The 20,736-nt window shown below is 50.0% G+C and overlaps 1 protein-coding gene across 1 annotated transcript; it reads left to right on the top strand.

Annotated features, from left to right (window-relative positions):
* The first annotated feature begins 1,226 nt into the window (after positions 1–1,226).
* LOC120843538 (juvenile hormone acid O-methyltransferase-like) lies at positions 1,227–20,221 on the top strand. Its single transcript, XM_040214935.1, has 3 exons — positions 1,227–1,781; positions 4,824–4,980; positions 20,049–20,221. Exons 1-3 carry the CDS (start codon positions 1,227–1,229, stop codon positions 20,219–20,221), a joined length of 885 nt encoding a protein of 294 aa, XP_040070869.1.
* Positions 20,222–20,736: the final 515 nt, after the last annotated feature.

Raw genomic sequence — 20,736 nt, 5'->3', positions numbered from 1 at the left:
GGGACGTGCTGAGTTATCATCGCAACACACGACGAAAATTCAGTCAAAGATAGCTCTGAATGCGGAACTATGAGCTTCCACCACGCCGACCACGTCCACAATCAACACTCACGCCATGTTTTTCAACAGAGAGCAGGAACAGCGATACAGCGAAGGCGCAGTCTTATCTTTCACTTGCTTCGTTTACCACACGATAGATGGCGCATAGCTCCGAGCATTATAAAATTCGGCAATTTCCGTGAAATCGCTAATTACTGAACAAAATCTGGATCAAAATATTCTTTGACTAAATTTTGAAGAAACATTCGCCGGCTATTTATTGCTTTTGATTACGGTGCTGCTGAGGTAGCCTCTTATCCAATAGGCGACACGGATGTGACTGACGTGCATTGGCACTGCGGATGGATCGCACTGAAAAGGCAGAAAACTTTGGAAGGAAAAAGGGTATAAAAGAGTCCGTTTTTTTAAGGTCTATAGTAAAAATATCTTTTTTTTTATTTCAATTTTTTGTTTTGGCTTACTTTCACACCTTTCGCGGCGTGCGGTAAATGAAATTTGATTTTAAAATCGTTTCATGGTCCCTAAGTGAACAATTTATCCAGTGAAGTGTCATTCCCAACATTTATTAACACGACACCACGTTAATGTATATTTATTTCTAGACTGGGTGTCTCGAACAGTCCGCCAAGACTATTTGAGCATCGAATACTCCAGAGACTGACTCGTCAAGTTCATCCTGGCGCCCTTACCTACCACCCTCGGCATCTCAAACAAACGCTATAAAATTTTGAAGTATGGATTACCTTTTCGGCCACGCTTGCTGCACTATTTAAATGCACCTTGTAATGTGTCATTCTTGGGAGATATATTTTGCGTTACAAAAATATATTAGTGCGTTATCTTTTTTTGTTTTTTTTTTGTTTCAAGCATGAATTATTTACATGCGTGTATAATTCGTGCACTTATCGTTTTTGGTTTCCTCTTTAAAATGTACAACACGTCAAAGCAACACTCACCCGAAGGTGACTCGCATTTCGTACATATAGTGATTTGAATTAATGTGATTATTTTGATATTGTTAAATAAATACATTATTACAGCAGTTTTAATCGACTATTGGACTTTTCAATACCTCCGATTCGCAGCGATCAATTTTAGAAATTTTACCGCAGAAAAAACTAAAACCTCTTCCATTCTGTGCAGCTCGGGATACTTCAGTGGCAAAAATGGCAACTCCTTCTTCCTATGGGGACGCTGTCGGCAAGCAGCCTCTTGAAATGGCAATTGTTCCGGAGGCCTACATCAAAGCCAATAAATTCCAGAGGGACCTCAACATCAAAAGTCTCGACTCAATGCAAATGGCCTTCACCACTTTACCAAACCGAAACCAGCAGTTCATCGACCTGGGCTGCGGGACAGGCGACTTCACGCGTCAGGAGCTGTTGCCACGCTGCCAACCTTGCGGCATAATGGTAGCCACTGACGTGTCCCCGGGAATGCTGAAGTACGCCAAGGAGAACTTCGCGCACTCGCAGATTGCGCACGAGGTACACGACATCGAGGGTGACGTCTCGGGGCTTGTCAAGAAGTACGGCAAGTTTGAGCGCGTCTACTCCTTCTTCGCCCTGAACTGGGCAGAGGACCTCGGAGCTGCTCTAAGAAATGTGGCAGCATTGATGACCGACGATGGGGAGTGCTTGCTGGTTTTCGCGGCTCGCACCAGTTTCTTCGTGGTGTGGAGGAAAATTGTGGAGCTGGATCGATGGAAGCAGTACAAAGGAGTGAGTTTTCTCCCTCATCCATTTTATCTGTATTGTGACATTTTGTGTTACGTAAAGAGCCTTTTCAAAAGTCCATCAAGCAACATTGGCAGTCGCATTTGCTCGGGCACGAAGTGCGTGATTGCATTTTAGTACTCGCACAAAATCTCCCGCATTCCTGGTGTTCAATACATGCTCACAACGCATACACAATACATGCAGTGAGAAAGCAATCGCTTACAGGCGTTGTTCCGGACTTCTGAAAACCGGTATATTAATTGCACAATGTCTATGTAAACATATGCGCGAATTCTAAAGCCTCTAATCCAAATACGTTTTTGATTGAAAAAAAAAAGGAAAAAAAAAACCTTCTGCTATGTGCAATAAAATTAAAGCACCTTGATTACACAAACCGTTGACGTAGTAAAGGGCAAATAAAAAGGGCTCAAAGTGTATCCGAGAACAATATTTTAGTTAAATGACAAGTAGTTGAATAATTTTGTGAGGACTTCCCATTTTAGTTTTGGAGTGATCTCCTAATGGAAGAGATCGGAGGTAATAAAATACAAAAAAGTACATAAATTCCCACGCAACTGCCACGGAATATCGCTGGGCCAAATGATAACTTACGCCGCCAATCGGTCTTGGAAATTGTGATCGACTATCTGCGTAAATATCGCGTAAAGATTGGGGCCAGGTTAGAAAATGCAGAGGATTGATTGATGCCGCGAACGGCGAAGCTTCAACGGGTTTCACCGCCGTGTCGGCTGAGCGAAGAGCGAAACATGGGCCCAGAAGAGACCGCTATTGCAGACGGCAGGTGCTCCCTGGACACCTCCGAGATACCAATACCGTAGTGCTGGATTTTAAACAATAACTACTGGAAGAGAGCGTGGAAGATAGGCTCTACACGGGCTCTGCATCAATGTTCGCATATCACTCATGCAGTGATAACCCGCGCAGTTAGTTCGCGACGCAGGAGTTTGGCAACTTCCTAACTGGGCCAGGTCTGCTTACTTCTATCTGCTTGGCTACGGCTTGCAATGAACACCTGGGAAAAGTTTTGTTGGCTTTGGCTAAAAAAAAATATACAACCCTGATCATGCTGACGAAGACTGGTACGCACAAAATGGGTGATAGCCACCACTCCTGAGGCTCTAAATTGGACACTTCGAGAAAACGTCGGGGAGGAATTCCGCTGCCGTGATTGACTGGCGCCCCGCTTGACCTTGACGCTGGCCGATCACGGCGGTCGAATTTCTCAGAGACTTTTTCACCAAGTGCAGACATTAGAGCCCCTGGATAGCTCAGTCGTTAAAGCACGTGGCTCAGAATCTGCAGGTGGTTAGTTCAAATCTTTCCCGGTACTGAAGTCTATTTGTATGTTTTTTTATGGGCGAAACGCTTTTCGGTGTTAGTTTCTTTTTTACAGCCGGCTGTTACAGCTGGCCTTACAACAGGCAGTTACAGCCGGAAGCTAGAGCCAAGCTATAAAGAGCTGATAAAAATCGGCATGTAAAACGTATTTTTTGTTAATACAATAGACCGATCGCACGAAGTGTTCCAACGCATGCGTGACGCCTTAATAACTGTAGCATATGTAACTGTATATCATAGGCAGTACAAGCCAGTTAACGAGACAGCTCGTGCAGCTTGTGGCTCTCCTTGCACAGATCTTCAGCAGGGTTGTCGCTCCTACAGAAAGACTAAAATTCTACCGATCAAAGCCTCCTGTGTACTCACAAAGCCTGGCAGATCGCCACGAGAGAAGGTAGAGCGGCAGACAACGGATGAGAAGAGCCACGTGACGGGCGCTCCGCTGTGGCGAGACGCCGAAACACACTTCTCCGCTTCTTTTCTCGGCAGGTTTGAGAACCGTGTTTGGGTCCTCGCGCTACAAAAGCTGTGCGCTGACGAACAGGTTCCCCGAGAAATGCTCTGTGCTACCATATACTTCCGCTCCGAATCTGCGACCGGGCACTCTATGTTTCTGTCGTCGAACTGCCAGGCTTTGTGAGTATAGAGGAGGCTATGCCTCAATGCATGGTGGCAGTGGTGGAATTATAAAACAGCCAGTGAGATCCGGTTTCGAGCATTAAAACGGTCAGTGTATACTCCTACAACTAGCATCCAGAACAGCTGGAACTAGTGGCCACGTAATTTGATGCCAATTATATTATGTCATAAATGCTCGTCATGGCCACGCAGTGGGGTTCGCATAGTACAGTAGCTGTGCTGAGCTCCAGATATTCGTAGAGTTTGGCTATTTCTTTTATAGCAGCAACGGCATACGAGCCTCTACCTGAGCGCTCGCCGAAGTATCTGATTCTCACGAGCCCAATGTCGAGTGATCACGCCGTGCTCGTGTCAAATTCATGGACTTCATTTAACTATCGTCAGGGGTGATCTCCGGAACTGGGTCAACACTTTGATTTCAGCTACTTCGTCATCAAGTATTGCGAGGGAGATGCTGAAATACATAGCTTACTTTTATTCTTAAAAGCGCACCGTAAAAAAGAGTCCGTGCTACCACATGCGGATATATTTGTGTTGCGATCCTCCCACATGAGTTATGTATAATAATAATAAAAAAACTTCGAATTTATTATGGTAGCCAGGCCCCTTCAAAATCAGTTCCTTAAGTTTTCAAAATACCCGGTGCCGCATTTATTGAGATTCTTTGGAAGGAAAGCAGCCCTCACGAAAATACTACTTGTCATCACAACAAAAGTAACCAAATAAATTTAGAGCTAGATATTGGAAATGCAATAGCTAGCTATTGCCAATGCAACTCGCCACACTTTAATACTTAATTTTGTTAATATGATTAGAAAACAAACTAGGACCTAAGAAAGCAATTACTCTTCTTAAAAGCAGTACCTTATAAAATATTTTTATTGTGATTAAAATAAATGTTTGTTAGCTGAGCCATTTTTTCCGCGACTATTACAGATGATTCGTTTATAATAATTATTACAAACAATTATATCACAATCGGGAACTATTTTTTTCTGCAGAAAGGTTAATCACCCGGAAGGATGACGCAATCATATTTTGTTCCAGGTTATTGAGCGCTTTATTCCCCCAAGCCAGGATATCGGAGACAGGTCGGCCCTTACTCCGTACATGCTTGGCATTCTTGAACGTGCCAACCTAAAGCCACGCACGTGCGAAGTCATAAGCCATGACATAATCGAAGGGGGTGTGGACGAATTCATCCGTAAGTCTTTCTTCACAATCCACTCTTGCACGTTAGTCTCAGTCAAACTGCGGATATTAACCCAAGTAGCACAGAGTTCTGGGCCAAAATTTGGGTTCTATCTGGCAGTTTAGATTCTTGATATGTACTAAGAAGCCAAGGTAGGGCTAAACCTGACCTTCCTTGGCAACAGCCTGGGCCTTTTGGCCCTCATTCGCCAAAAAAGTGCCAAACGTAAGCTTTACCGCCTGGCAGTTTGGCTTTAATCTGGCCTCTTTGGGTCTAAATCGCCTAACAAACGCCAGCTATGCTTACTGCCCGGTAGTTCGGCCGATATTTGGCATTTTCGGGCCGAAATCACCGAACAAATGCCAAAGTTAAGCGTCACTTTTTGATAGTTCGGCTGTCATCTGGCACCTTTGGGCCAAAATCGACACGGATGTGCCAGAGAGACTTACTGCCTTGTAGTTCGGCTGACATTTGGCATCTTTCGGCCCAAGTCGCTAAACAAGTACCAAAGTTATGCTTCGCTTCCTGGTAGTTCGGCTGTCATCTGGCAGCTACGGGCAAAGTAGCCATGCAAGTGCCAGAACTAGGCTTACTACCTTGCAATTCGGCTGATGAGGTACTGGATGTACGCGGCCGGTGGTCTGCAACTTAATTAAATCGAAAAAAAGAATCTAGTTTTATTCTGCTTGCAACATTTGATCTTATATTGGGTGTCTTTTGACTTCTCTAGGCCAAAGGTTGGCTGAAAGTTTTGCCGCGGCTGGATTAGGCTTTGCAAACGCAGATTTCTCCGGATTGTTGTATTCGGGCGTATGTAGAGACGCCAATATCGGGACGCGCAGTGACATTTGTTCGACGTTGCAGAAACTCCTGTCATCGAGCAAGTGCTGCGCGAGACTTGTGTGCCACGTCGCCTCAACAAATGTCATGATTACGCGCCGCATTGCAAAAGCGAGCGCAGCTCTCTGCGTGTCTTGCACATACCTCAGCAAACCTCACTCATGAGGGCCCTCACTCACCCTCACTCACCCTCATCTTCACAGGTGAGTTGAGGGTGAGTGAGTTTCTGAACCAGGAAAATTCATGAGTGTGAGGGTGAGTGAGGGCCGCGAGGGCCGTGAGGGCTGTGAGGGCGGTGAGGGCCGTGAGGGCTGTGAGGGCGGTGAGGGCCGTGAGGGCGGTGAGGGCCGTGTGGGCGGTGAGGGCCGTGAGGGCCGTGAGGGTGGTGAGGGCCGTGAGGGCGGTGAGGACCGTGAGGGCGGTGAGGGCCGTGAGGGCCGTGAGGGTGGTGAGGGCCGTGAGGGCCATGCAACTCGGAGCAATTCGAAAGCGTTTGAAGCGGCTGCATCCAATCAGGGACGCAAAAGTTTCACGTGATACCTCGTGCCGGTGATGATGACACCGAAAGACTTGGTTCTGGTTTGAAATCGATCGTTTTTTTGGAAATAAACTGTTTCAGAAAGGTGCATTAGTATTCTTAACGAGATTTAAATGCATAAAAACACGTTTATCACGCGCAATTGTGTCTAAATAGTGCAAGAAAAACAAAATTTTATGATGACAATGGCAAATTGCAGCAATTCGTTGCTGCGTGTGATCGCGGGCGGCCCGTGTTGCTGGTGTTGCGACGTAAAGTTTCTGGGCGAAATTGCCCCATCTGAAGCTGGCCTGAGTGGCGTGAGGGCCATCAGTGCGTGAGGGGCGTGAGGGGTGTGAGGGCCGCAAGGGCTGTGAGGCGCGTGAGGGCGGTGAGTGGCGTGAAGGGCGGTGAGTGGCGTGAGGGCGGTGAGTGGCGTGAGGGCCGTGAGGGCCGTGAGGGCGGTGAAGGCCGTGAGGGCCGTGAGGGCGGTGAGGGCGGTGAGTGGCGTGAGGGCTATGAGTGCGTGAGGGCCGTGAGGGCGGTGAGGGCCGTGAGGGCCGTGAGGCCCGTGAGGGCCGTGAGGGCGGTGAGGGCCGTGAGGGCGGTGAGTGGCGTGAGGGCCATGAGTGAGTGAGGGGCGTGAGGGCCGTGAGGGCGGTGAGGGTCGTGAGGGCCGTGAGGGGCGTGAGGGCCGTGAGGGCGGTGAGGGCGGTGAGTGCGTGAGGGTCGTGTGGTTCAGTGAGGGTGAATGAAGGGCTGAAGGTGAGTGTGACTGTGAGGGTGAGGGTGAGTGAGGGGCTGAAGGTGAGTGTAGCTGTGAGGGTGAGGGTGATTGGGGGGCTTAGGTGAGTGGGGCTGTGAGGGTGAGGGTGAGTGAGGGCGACCTAAAATGCCGACCTCTGGGTGATTGGGTTCCATCAAATCCTAGCACTAACGAAAAGCGAGGGCGACAGGGGCCCTGTGGTATTGCGCCTGGGTGATATTCGTGAAAACTAAAATACAATCCTGACGGGAAGAAATTGTTTGAAAACTTAACTTGAGAAGCAGTTTACAGCATTAAACCAGACACTCCTTTCCCTCACAGTCTTCGAAAAGTGAACCTTCAAATTTCGATCAAGTTCTTCCTTCCCAAATGTCTCTGTGTTGCTACGAGAGGCGGGGGGGGGGGGGGGGGGGGGGGCACATTTCGCGCTGCTCCTAAGTTCCGCAGACGCAGCATAATGGCGATGATGATAATTCGCGGCTATTTGCTTGCGTTGTTTCGTTTCGTTTTCAGCGCCACCAAGCGCCTCGCAGAAGAACCGCGAAATATATCGGAGGTCATGATAGGGTTCTTTTATAACTGACAAAGATGAGCGACTAGGTGCTCAGACTGCGCTGACGGCGAGCTTCCAAAGAGCTCTTGCAACGTGCATCCCGCAGTATCAAAATTGCCGGTATTAGGAACCTATAAGTTGTGGGATTCCAGTTAACCTACTGCACCACGAAGTAGATCCCACTCCGTAACTTGATGTTGACGACTGATACGGCCGGGTCCACCCGAAGGCTGTTGAGCGCTCTTAGGAGAGGAATCACTCCGAAACGCAAGAATTTCAAAGAAGCGGGTTTATTTGGGTCTTCGCAACCACGCTAGGCCCGTCGGCTAAACTAAGGAACGAAAAAAATGGCGGCGCTGCCGTATCAGACGGATTCCATGGCGGTGGCCTACGCTGACCTACTAGGCAGATTTCTGAGACGAGGGGGAAGCACGAAAAGAAAGAGGCTCGAGACCAGAGACGCCCCTACGAGAGAGTTTCCACCACCCTTCGTGGCCGGCTTATCTAGCCTAGGGGAAATGGACGCGCCCGTGGGAGGTGGTGTGGCTTAGCCCGCAAAGGGGTCACAACCCCTCCCCCTTGAGAAATCCGGCCTTTGCCTCGTATACGGGACGCTGCCACCACAGCTGTTCCCTCGGCCTGCATGTGCTAGGCCTAGATAGGGAGAGGGGGAACACGTGGTTCACGTAAAGTGTGAGCTCGTTCTGAGCATGTCTAGTGTACAGGGCACTCAAATAGGGAGCCACATGTATACTCCTATTGCATTTTTTGTAAAGTGGCGCTTGTTCTTATCTTTTGTCAGACCCCGCGTACAATTTAATGCACATTCGTTCTCTATACGTCCCAAAAAAATAGTAATGGAAATGCAATTAAATGCCAAGGTGCAAGTGAGCTGGACGATTATGAGGAAGTAATCCCTGGACAAGGGGAACTAGGAAGACAAAGGACCAACACAAATCTCCATGGATACACATCAGGTGACTGGTGCGCGACCGAAAAAAATCTGCCTGGTCCGGGTATCGAAGCAGGGACTTCTCCATTTCCAGTGGAGCACCCTACCAACTGAGCTAACCGGGAGTTAGCCGTCAATAGAGCAAACTTGTTTTATCAGTTGTCAACACTTTCACACCAACAAGGGTGAACGGCTTGCATTTTTAAGGTTATACAATTGTGGGACAAAGGGACAAATGACAACACAAATATTCAAACGCAGCTAGGTTACTTGTGCGCCACCGAAAAACTCCGCCAGGTCCTGGTATCAAAACAGGGACCTCCCTATTTCCACCCTTGTTGGTGTTCGACTGGTGTCAACTTAAAAATCCCGTTTCCTCCATTGACGTCTAACTCCTGGGTACCTCGGTTTCTAGTGCGCTCCCCTGGAAATGTAGAGGTATCTGGTTCGATACCAGGGCCAAATGGATTTTGTCGGCCGCGCACCAGTCACCTAGCTGTGTTTGGAGACTTGTGTTTGTCCTTTGTCCATCTTGCTACCTTTCTCCAGACGTTATTTCCGTCTTAAGATGTTAAAGACTCCACAAGCGAGCGACATCCCAAGTGTACAACTTGTGCATCTGGGGACTAGATGTTTGGCACTGATACACCTTACTTGCGTGTAGAAATGGCGATGGCGCTTTATTTGATGTTTCAGTCGCTTGATCCAAGGAACTCTTTTCAGTTTTAGTTTATGGTCTTGTTACGCTGCTGGTGATTGAAACTTCAATTAAATATATAAAGATTGAGAATTAGAAGAGAACTAGACATTTTTTGGGTGACTGTTCTATTGTTTTCTGCGAACTGAATATCCTCCTGTAAAAACAAAAAAAAGGTATCATACGAACAACTGTCATGTTTTCCCTCCCCTTCATCATACTCATCCCAAATAACATTTTTATGACCCACTACTTTCTTGTTACTCCAGTACCGAAGAAAATACTCCGCTAAACAGTGCATCGTTTGTGTTTTTTTTTTAAATATATTGTATTTTATTTTGATGTTTGATAGTTGCAATGCGTAGAACTGATAGAGATCTCTAAATTTCGTATTAACATCTTTAACGTCAGTTCGCGCGAAGGTGTAGCTATGAGCATGTTAGTTAAGAGTTAGATTTGCCTCTCTTCTCAAAGCAGGCATTGTTCTGAGATTCAGAGACTAAAAAATTATGAAAAGGAAACCAACTCATTAAGCTTTGAGTGACAACACCATGCTACCTTTCATTACAGTTAAGTACCTCGCGTTCAAGATCTGCTCATCTCAATATAACACTGTATTCTCAGCTGAAGCACAAACAAGTTTTTCAGACGAGCTGCCGCGGAAACTCAACTTGAGAATTTCTGAGGACAAGGCACATCTAAGAACCCTCACCGCTATGGTACATTTTCTTTTGCAAAGTCGAGTCTTACGCTTCTAGACGTACGTAAAACGCCACCTCCGCTTGTGGAGTGCAGCCGATAACTTCGAAAAGCACCGGTGCATCTGCCTGTCAGTAGAGCAATGGCACAGCCAATGATTGCCGCGTATGAATTGGCGAATCAATAGATTTATATTTATGTATATCTATAGATAGATTGTCACGGGTGGTGACCAATAAACAAGAAATAAACAGGAATAAATAAACGTTTAATGTGGCAAACTTGTGCCAAAAAAATAAAAGAGTACAAAGATAATAACAGAGCGTCGCGGGCGTCGACGTCGGCGTAGCAGCACAGTCCAACGCTGAGGCGAAAACTGACTGCAGATCAGCACGCGAAGTCCCTTTTGTACGCGCGATGGGTTCTGGAACAATCGGCCTAGATTGTTCGGCGACTGGAACATTCGGAACTCGATCTGACGAGAATGTTCTCGAACTCACGAGAACGCAATGAAATAACAAATAAAAGAGCATCCCACTGACTGGAATCGAACCCAGACTTTCTTCGCGACAGTCAAGCACGGTAACCACTCGGCCACGCGCGCGGTCGCTCGCCGACCGAGCGTGGCATTACTCCCCCCTTTAAAAAGGCATCGTCGTGGACGACTTCCGGTCGTGGAGCGCGGCGTGATGAAGTCCGTGTTCCGTCGGGCATCACCTCGTAGTTCAGATCCCCGAGTCGACGAAGTACTTTGTAGGGTCCGAAGTAACGCTTTAGGAGTTTCTCACTGAGACCACGGCGGCGGATCGGTGTCCACACCCACACCCTATCTCCGGGCTGGAAGTGGACGTCCCGATGACGAAGGTTGTAGCGGCCAGTGTCGACACGTTGTTGGGCTTGAATACGGTGTCTGGCGAGCTGGCGGACTTCTTCTGCCCGTTGGGCAACCACCTGGGCGTCGTGGCTTCCGTCGACAGCCGGTTCGTTTGGTAACATCGCGTCCAGCATTGTCGTTACTTTACGACCATGAACCAGTTGGAAGGGTGTAACCCCGGTGGTCTCTTGCACGGCCGTATTGTAGGCAAATGTGACGTACGGCAACACCTCGTCCCATGTCTTGTGCTCCACGTCAACGTACATGGAGATTATGTCGGCGATGGTCTTGTTGAGTCTCTCCGTCAGCCCGTTGGTCTGCGGGTGGTATGCCGTGGTGCGACGATGGCTGGTGTGGCTGAGACGAAGGACTTCTTGCGTCAGCTGGGCCATGAATGATGATCCGCGATCTGTAATCAGAACATCGGGAGCGCCGTGCCGGAGGACGATGGACTCGATGAAAAACTTGGCGACTTCCACAGCAGTCCCTGAAGGGAGGGCTTTTGTTTCGGCGTACCGCGTGAGATAATCTGTGGCGACGATTATCCAGCGGTTCCCCAACGTTGACGGCGGAAAGGGGCCAAGTAGGTCCATTCCGATCTGCTGGAACGGTGCGGTCGGAGGAGCAATCGGCTGCAGGAAACCTGCCGGCTTCGTTGGCGGTTTCTTACGTCGCTGGCACTCGTGGCACGATCTTGTGTAGAGGTGGACGGCTTTGGGGAGCTTTGGCCAGTAATACTTTTCACGAATACGGGCCAGTGTTCGGCTGTAACCGAGGTGTCCCGACGTCGGGTCGTCGTGACATGCTTGAAAGATCTCCTCCCGAAGGTCGGTCGGGATTACCAGCAACCACGGTGTGCTGTTGTCGCCGAAGTTCTCTTTGTAGAGTACACCTTGTCGAATGGCGAAGGTCGGCAGTACTCGTGAAAAGACACGTGGCGCGGTACCCCCATCCCCTTCCAGGTGCTCGATTAATGCGCGCAGCTCAGGATCGTCCCGTTGACGTCGTGCCATGTCGTCGGTGTTTACTGCTCCTAGGAAGCTCTCGTCGTCATTGTCGTCGCTGTAGCCGGAAGGGGTTTCGACGGGGGCTCTGGACAGGCAGTTGGCGTCGCTGTGTTTGCGGCCGGACTTGTAGACCACTGTCATGTTGAACTCTTGTAGTCGGAGGCTCCATCGAGCGAGGCGTCCTGACGGGTCCTTAGGTTAGCAATCCAGCAGAGCGAGTGGTGGTCCGTGACTACACGAAACGGGCTCCCGTACAAGTACGGGCGGAACTTCGTGATTGCCCAGACAACCGCAAGACACTCCTTTTCAGTCGTGGAGTAATTTCTCTCCGATTTGGACAGCGTCCGACTTGCGTAGGCGATGACTCGCTCGGTACCTTCTTGCACTTGAACCAGTACCGTTCCAAGTCCTGCACTACTAGCGTCCGTGTGAATCTCGTTTTCCGCGTCCTGATCAAAGTGTCCTAAAACAGGAGGAGTCTGGAGTCTTCGCTTCAGCTCGTCGAATGCCTGCTGCTGTTCCTCGGCCCTTTCGAACTTCTCGGTGTCCTTCGTGAGGTTTCTGAGCGGTGCGGAAATCCTTGCGAAATCCCGAACGAAGGGTCGATAGTAGGCACAAAGCCGAGGAATCTTCGCACGGCCTTCTTGTCTCTCGGCGCTGGAAATGCCGCGACGGCGCGAGTCTTCTCGGAGTCTGGGCGGACGCCTTCGTTACTAACCACGTGGCCTAGGAACTTCAGTTCGTCATAGGCGAACCGGCACTTTGACGGCTTGAGAGTGCGCCCGGCGGTCTTTATGGCATGGAGAACCGCGCGGAGTCGTCGCAAGTGCTCGTCGAAGTCAGCTGAAAATACTACCACATCGTCAAGGTAGACGAGACAACTCTGCCACTTCAGCCCTGCCAGTACGGTGTCCATGACACGCTGGAAAGTTGCTGGCGCCGTGCATAGTCCGAAGGGCATCACCTTGAACTCGTACAGCCCATCCGGCGTGACGAAGACTGTCTTCTCTCGGTCCCGTTCGTCGACCTCGATTTGCCAGTAGCCGCTCTTCAGGTCCATCGATGAAAAGTATCGAGAGTGGCGGAGCCGGTCTAGAGTGTCGTCGATGCTGGGGAGTGGGTAGACGTCTTTCTTCGTAACCGCGTTGAGCTGCCGGTAGTCCACGCAGAACCGAAGAGTTCCGTCCTTCTTCTTAACCAGCGCAACTGGAGAGGCCCATGGACTGCTTGAAAGTTGGATTATGTCGTCATTCAGCATATCTTGAACTTGCTGCTGGATCACCTCCCTTTCCTTAGCGGAGACTCTGTACGGCGATCGATGCACAAGGCGCGCGTCGTCCTCGGTAACGATGCGGTGCTTGGCAACGGCGGTCTGGCGCACCTTCGACGACGTCGCAAAGCAGTCGCGGTATTCGGCGAGGAGGTTAACCAGCTGACGTCGTTTAGGTTCCGGAAGCTTAGGGTCAATGTCGAGCTGCGCTGGCGACGTACTGTCTTGCTGGGGCGGCAAGGATTCGTCAGCAATGGCGGTGATTTCGACGGGGTTTCGGAGTTCCTCGACGTGGCCCACGGCTGCACCTTTCGTGAGGTGTTGCGTTTCGTTTCGGAAGTTCGTCACGAGGGCCACAGTCCGCCCATCCTGAAGTTCAGCTACTCCCCTTGCGACGCCTATGCCTCTTCCCAGGAGCAATTGGAGGCTTCCCTCGAGAAGAACTTCGCCACAGGAAGCTTCATCGATCCCGACAAGTACGAAAACACTCGACCGCGGTGGTAGGTTTACGTGGTTTGCGAGGACTCGGATCGTGGGTGACGTCGCTTGGGGTTCCTCCGCTGGTTGAGCAGGTTTTCGTAGCGTCAGCCGGTTTGTTCCGAGGTCGATGACGGCGCCATACTCGCAGAGAAAGTCAATTCCGAGGATAACGTCCCTCGAACAGTCTTGCAGAACGACGAACTTGACAGGGCACGTTTCACCGTGGATCTCGACGCGAGCAGTGCATCTCCCGAGTGGTGTAATGAGATGTCCTCCGGCGGTTCGTATTTTGGGTCCTTCCCACGGCGTCATGACTTTTCGAAGGCGGCGGGAGCGCCTCCCACTCAAGACTGAGTAGTCTGCTCCGGTGTCCACGAGTGCCGATGCGTCGTGGCCGTCGATGACGACGTTTAGGTTGTTGGACACCGTTGCAGGCACGTCGTCGCGATGCGTCGCGTCGGGAGAGTGGGAGCACTCCGGCGTTATTGGAGGCTCTTTACTCGGGTCGTCTTCGGCAACGGCACCTCAAGGCGTTGCCGCACTTAGTTTTCCCGACGAGATAGGGGGGACCGGCTGTCACGGCGCGACCGAAGGAAAGGCGACGCGGAACGTCGGGGGGATGGAGAACGGGAACCTCGTGGTGCGGTGGGCGCAGGTGACGGAGGGCGACGGAGGTATTCCTCGATGTCCCTTGATCGTTCTCCAAAACGAGGTCGACGGTCGTTTGGAGCGAATCCTCGCAGGCCGAGCTGGCGGTAGGGGCACCTCCAATAAACGTGGTCAGCCTCCCCGCAGTGGAAGCACACCGGGCGTCCGTCATCCGTGCGCCACACGTCGGTCTTTCGAAGTCCATGCTGCTCTTGGCGCGGCGCGTACTGCGGCGAAGAGACTTCTCGTGGGGTGCAGCTGGGTACAACGGCGGCATAGGTCACAGCCAGAGGTCGGCATTTTAGGTCGCCCTCACTCACCCTCACCCTCACAGCCACACTCACCTGAGCCCCTCACTCACCCTCACCCTCACAGCTACACTCACCTTCAGCCCCTCACTCACCCTCACCCTCACAGTCACACTCACCTTCAGCCCTTCACTCACCCTCACTGAACCTCACGGCTTCACGCACTCACCGCCTTCACGGCCCTCACGCACCTCACCGCCCTCACGGCCCTCACGCCCCTCTCTCACTCATGGCCCTCACGCCACTCACCGCCCTCACGGCCCTCTCCGCCCTCGCGGCACTCACCGTTCTCACGGCCCTCACGCACTCATAGCCCTCACGCCACTCACCGCCCTCACGGCCCTCACCGCCCTCACGGCCATCACGCCACTCACCGCCTTCACGCCACTCACCGCCCTCACGCCACTCACCGCCCTCACGCGCCTCACCGCCCTTGCGGCCCTCAAACCCCTCCCGCCCCTCACGCACTGATGGCCCTCACGCCACTCAGGCCAGCTTCAGATGGGGCAATTTCGCCCAGAAGCTTTACGTCGCAACACCAGCAACACGGGCCGCCCGCTATCACACGCAGCAACCAATTGCTGCAATTTGCCATCGTCATCATAAAATTTTATTTTTCTTGCACTATTTAAACACAATTATGCGTTATAAACAGGTTTTTTCATGCATTTAAATCTCGTTAAGGATACGAATGCGCCTTTCTGAAACAGTTTATTTAAAAAAAAACGATCGATTTCAAACAAGAGCCAAGTCTTTCGGTGTCATCATCACCGGCACGAGGTATCACGTGAAAATTTTGCGTCACTGATTGGATGCAGCCGCTTCAAACACATTCAAATTGCTCCGAGTTGCTTGCTTATTTCGAGCCGGACCCGACCTCAGCAATTCGTGTCGATCTAGGGAAAGCTAGAGAACAACCCGCCATTAACACCAAAATTGCTGGGAAAGATGCTCGATCTGAAGGGGGCCTCACGCGCTCACCGCCCTCACGCACTCATGGCCCTCACCACCTCATGCACTCACCGCCCTCACGGCCCTCACGGCCCTCACGGCCCTCACGCCTCTCATGCCTCTCATGCCACTCACTGCCCCCACGCACTCACCGCCCTCACACCACTCAGGCACTCACTGCCCCCACGCACTCACCACCCTCACACCACTCACGCACTCATGGCCCTCACGCCACTCACCGCCCTCACGCCCCTCACGCACTCATGGCCCTCATACCCCTTACCGCCCTCACCGCCCTCATGGCCCTCATGGCCCTCACGGCCCTCACGGCCCTCACGGCCCTCACCGCCCTCACGGCACTCACCGCCCTCACAGCCCTCACGGCCCTCACCGCCCTCACCGCCCTCACCGCCCTCACAGCCCTCACAGCCCTCACGGCCCTCACAGCCCTCACGGCCCTCACTCACCCTCACACTCATGAATTTTCCTGGTTCAGAAACTCACTCACCCTCACCTCACCTGTGAAGATGAGGGTGAGTGAGGGTGAGTGAGGGCCCTCATGAGTGAGGTTTGCCGAGGTATGGTCACAGCTGGTGGTTCCGGTGCGGCGTCGGCGAGAACGTCTGGCTGGAGCGCTTGCTGGACCTCTTCTCGAACAATCTCGGCGATCGAGAGTGAAGCTGGACGTTCGGCGGCAGGTATCAGCTTCTTCAATTCTTCACGGACGATGTCCAGCACTATTTCTCGGATCCCCGGAATATTGGGGCTGAGGGCGCAGCTTGACGGCGTGGGTGCAGCGACGGCAGGAGCTCGATGGAAGTGAGCGGCTCGTGCTTGCAGGGCCCGTTCAATGTTGGTCGCCTCTGTTACAAACGTTTCGACGGTGGTCGGCGGGTTGCGGACGAGGCCTCCAAAGATGTCATCTCGTACACCTCGCATCAGGATCCGCAACTTCTTTTCGTCGATGGCTTGAGGGTCGGCGCGAGTGACCAGGCGCAGGACATCCTCGGCGAAACTGGTGATGGTCTCGTTTGCGCCTTGGTTTCTCATTCGAAGAAGGTCCTCGGCCCTCTCCTGTCGATACTGGTTAGTGAAAGTTCGCCTCAACTAATTCTTGCAGGCGGTCCAGGAGATCAACGATGTCTCCCGATTCTCGAACCACTGCCTGGCCGTTCCTTCGAGCGCGAAGTAAAGGTTCTGCAGGCGCTGGTCGTCCGTCCATCGGTTGTGCTGGGCCACCCGCTCGTACTGTTGAAGCCAGTCCTCGACGTCTTCGTGAGCGACCGCGTGGAACGGCGTCGGAGTCCGGGGTGCGACTGGCAGGTAGATGAAGGCAGGAGCGGCCGGGGTCTGCGACTGCTGGCCGTCCATCGTCGGCTTCGTTGGCTGCTTTGTCCTGGGTGGGAGAAGTCCGTATTCCGGGTGTAGACCTTGGGTGCGGCGACTGGTCCGAGTTTCAGGTTCCGCGTCGAGTGGTCTTCTCACCGGGCTCGGAATCGGGCTTGCACTGTGGGCCCTGGGAGGGGAACGCTGCACGGGCATGCGCTACCCAGCACCTCCACCAAAATGTCACGGGTGGTGACCAATAAACAAGAAATAAACAGGAATAAATGAACGTTTAATGTGGCGAACTTGTGCCAAAAAAATAAAAGAGTACAAAGATAATAACAGAGCGTCGCGGGCGTCGAAGTCGGCGTAGCAGCACAGTCCAACGCTGAGTTGAAAACTGACTGCAGATCAGCACGCGAGGTCCCTTATGTACGCGCGTTGGGTTCTGGAACAATCAGCCTAGATTGTTCGGCGACTGGAACATTCGGAACTCGATCTGACGAGAATGTTCTCGAACTCACGAGAACGCAGTGAAAGAACAAATAAAAGAGCATCCCACTGACTGGAATCGAACCCAGACTTTCTGCGCGACAGTCAAGCACGGTAACCACTCGGCCACGCGCGCGGTCGCTCGCCGACCGAGCGTGACAATATATGTGTATATGTGTGTGTGTGTGTGTGTGTGTGTGTTTAGACCTAAACAATACAGAAGTACACTTAAGCTTCGGCTTTAAAACTGGTACGCGATAACTATATATCAACCCCCGCTCGGTCTCAAGCCCTGCAAGTGTGTCTGCGTGGCCTAGCACTAACAAAAAGAAAATAAGTGGTTGCGTGTCCTTCGCTTCCCGCAGGAAGCAGCGCGATCTGTCAATATTTGCCAGAGCGACTGTTTCCAATGTTTTTTTTTTGTCTTTTTTTCTAATTTGATGTCAATGATACGTTCTGCAAGTCACATTGTGCGTGCATCAATCTGCATAAATTTCATCGCTTTTTTCCTGAGCTCAATTGAGCATTAAATTGGGAGCGAATGACGCGAGACAATCTCTTCCACAGGGTGCGAAATGGGGGTCTCGGACCCTCTCACTTGTTCATTACGAAACTAGTTTCCTGTTCTTTTTCTCCCATTTTTTTTTTTTTTTTTGTTGCGAGAGCAAGACGTTTTATTCATTCGCCCGTTCATCCAAAAAACTTGGACTCCCCACTGGTCTTCATTCCTTGTTTCGCTACTAGGTGGTGAGCAAAAAGGCTCGTGTATGTCCGAAAGAGGTCGTCCACGCAATGCAATCTTTTTCTGCCCGTATTTCTTTAGACTCCCCTGTGTTGTGAGCAAGAAGACGCTTACACGGGATTTCGTGATTAGTTTCTTCCCAACACTACTTTATGAATCTGTCATATGTCGCAGTGGCGAGAATATGCTTAATTAATAAGCGAGTCAACGCAATGTGTTTTCCTCCTTCCATTAAACCCATTTTTTAAGTTCCACACCAACACTTTGCTCGTCAAAGTGTGACTCAGGGGAAAAACCAATTATATGCCATGGTCGATTGACTGTCTTTTATGTAAGATACCGGAAACTATAAACCAGGTTTGTATACTTTTCTGGGATGCAGTATTTTTTTATTTTTTGGGGGGAAACGTCCTTTAGCGTACTCTAAAAAACAGTTGTGTGTTAGCCCAACCGGCATTCACTTGTTGAATATAACAAAAGACGAAGGCGTTCCCTTTGATTCGATTATGTTTCTTGAATTTTGTAGCAATGCTGGAGAGGTGAGAGATTACTTTTTCAGCCTCATGAGGCGAGTGGAAAGTGTTCTTTCAAATTGTGAGCCGGATGGCTAGGACTTTTTGAACCTCTTTTTGTTATGAGAGGTTCTCAATGTGCTCAACAAAAAAGTGTTGTTTATTGTTCTTAAAATGATTGGACTGTATGTGTTCATTATTCGCAATAAAAAAAGTATCTGTATGTCCAAAAAGGTAGCATATCAGGCTCGCAACCGAATGGTCGAGGCTTCGATCCCGTTCAGGTTAAAATTATTTTACATTTTTTCTTTAAAGCGAATGAATTACTGATCGACCAATCAGGATTTTTCCATCCCGCCGACACCGACTTTTCTGCGACCCGAGCTCCTTAAAGCTTACCCTTTAAAAGTACTTGTAGCGGTACTTCGAGCTATTGAATGAACCGCAAGTAGCAGAAATACCTTTTATGAGGAACACAGCAGAGGATGACTCCAATCTCAGCCGTCCAGGCACGCCACGCCGTGTCAGCGGACCAACTCCTCACCATGAGTCTATTCTTTCTATTGATTTACTTCTTTTTGAAGTTTTCACCGGTTAGCGTAATCGTCTCAATGCGTCTGGGAGACCGCGACCCTTTCTCTCCTGTTTTTTTTTTTTTTTGTCTTTTTTTTGTGTTGTTTTATTTGCTTTTTCTCTCGAAGTTTCGCTGTGTGGCAAGCGGAACTCGCAGCGCAGGTGTTTGGCCGCCGGCCAACTTTCTTCCTCCGTGGTGCGTTTGTCTTTTTTATGCTAAGTTAGGGTTAGCTTCAGTAAGAACGCAATTATGCATGAATAAAGTTTGCATTGGGACACTGAGCTTGAGTGTTCACAGGCTCACTCCACAGAAAATGACACAACCCAGACTTCACTTGTAGGTCTTAAGACATTTCCGGTGTTGTTCATTGTCTAGTTCTTTCCGTGGACCCAGACATGCCTGGTGGCCTGCAGCAGAGAAGGCGTATTTTAGAGAAGAAATAGTGTTATAATATTTCTATCGCAATTTATGGTGAAGAAGCTGTGTTCTTTTTCCTCAAGAATTTCCTTTGTTGCGTCTTATACAACGACGACTTATACCAGGGAACAATCGTCAAGAAATTTTGTAATTCGATTCTTTGTCGAGAAAATTGAAATTTGATCCCGCTTACGTGTATTTTTGATCATTCTGCATATATGTTGGCATTTAATCGCAGTTTTGTCGCGTCGATCGAACAGATATATAGGTGAGATTTATAGAAATGTGCGGCCTATATGCCAACATTTCTTCGGAAAATAGCTGATTGCGGCCTATACAAAACTGCGACGTATAGACCGGAATATATTGTATTTTGTTTGACGTGTTAATCTTTAATCTTCTTGGCTAAATAAGTGAAAATGTCCCCCCCTCCTCGTCCAACTCCGTTCTTTCAGAAGTCGAACTCTCTACGGATCCCGTTGCACCATTGTTGTCGAAGGAATTGAAGACGCTCTTTAAGACCGACATGACGGAGATTATTCTCAAGATGTGGAGTGAAGAACCGGCCGGGAATCCAGATCATCTTCTGGATATTTTCCTAGTTCACGCAAGCAAAATCTTAAAATGAGCATAAAAAGTATGTTTTATGGGGGTTGGTTGCATTCAAGCCCTGCTCAGAATAAATTCTTCACTATCATACAGGGTGCAAAAAGTACCGTTATAAACAAAGTGTCCCTACAAAAAACAAAAGGCAGGTTTTTTTTTCATCGTAAATGTAAACTACGCACCGCCGAACTCACATTCTGCGCGCAAATATTGTTCTGTTAGTCCTAACCAGTCGGCAACGTTTCAGAACTGACCGTTATCTCTTGCCAGTGTTATAAGCTTTTTTTTTCTTAATTTTTAATGGAAAAACAACGACCGACGGGGCTCTCGAATTGCGACAACGATAGTTTGCATCTCCCAAATGAGTTGTTCGAGGTGTTACGCGGGTACAGAGTCCTAACATCCAGAGTTGAGATGCGCCTGAAATGACCCAGTTGGAACTAAAACGAAACCAAAACTGATGACAGATTACCCTTTTTTTCAAAATTGATGTAAATTAATTATATTCAAAATTTGTATTCAGCATAACCGTTTCCA

This window comes from Ixodes scapularis, unplaced genomic scaffold (assembly GCF_016920785.2).
Source record: "Ixodes scapularis isolate PalLabHiFi unplaced genomic scaffold, ASM1692078v2 PGA_scaffold5__190_contigs__length_132052651, whole genome shotgun sequence".
NCBI lineage: Eukaryota > Metazoa > Arthropoda > Arachnida > Ixodida > Ixodidae > Ixodes > Ixodes scapularis.
The sequence above is the reverse complement of the archived record's forward strand: the minus strand, read 5'-3'. Positions and strand labels throughout refer to the sequence as shown.

Bases quoted from the DNA above. Each gene is read 5' to 3' on its own strand.
- LOC120843538 (XM_040214935.1), top strand. From the start codon at position 1,227: ATGGCAACTCCTTCTTCCTATGGGGACGCTGTCGGCAAGCAGCCTCTT. The intron at 1,782-4,823 runs GTGAGTTTTCTC...ATTTTGTTCCAG, and splicing joins GATGGAAGCAGTACAAAGGA to GTTATTGAGCGCTTTATTCC. The intron at 4,981-20,048 runs GTAAGTCTTTCT...CCGTTCTTTCAG, and splicing joins GGGTGTGGACGAATTCATCC to AAGTCGAACTCTCTACGGAT.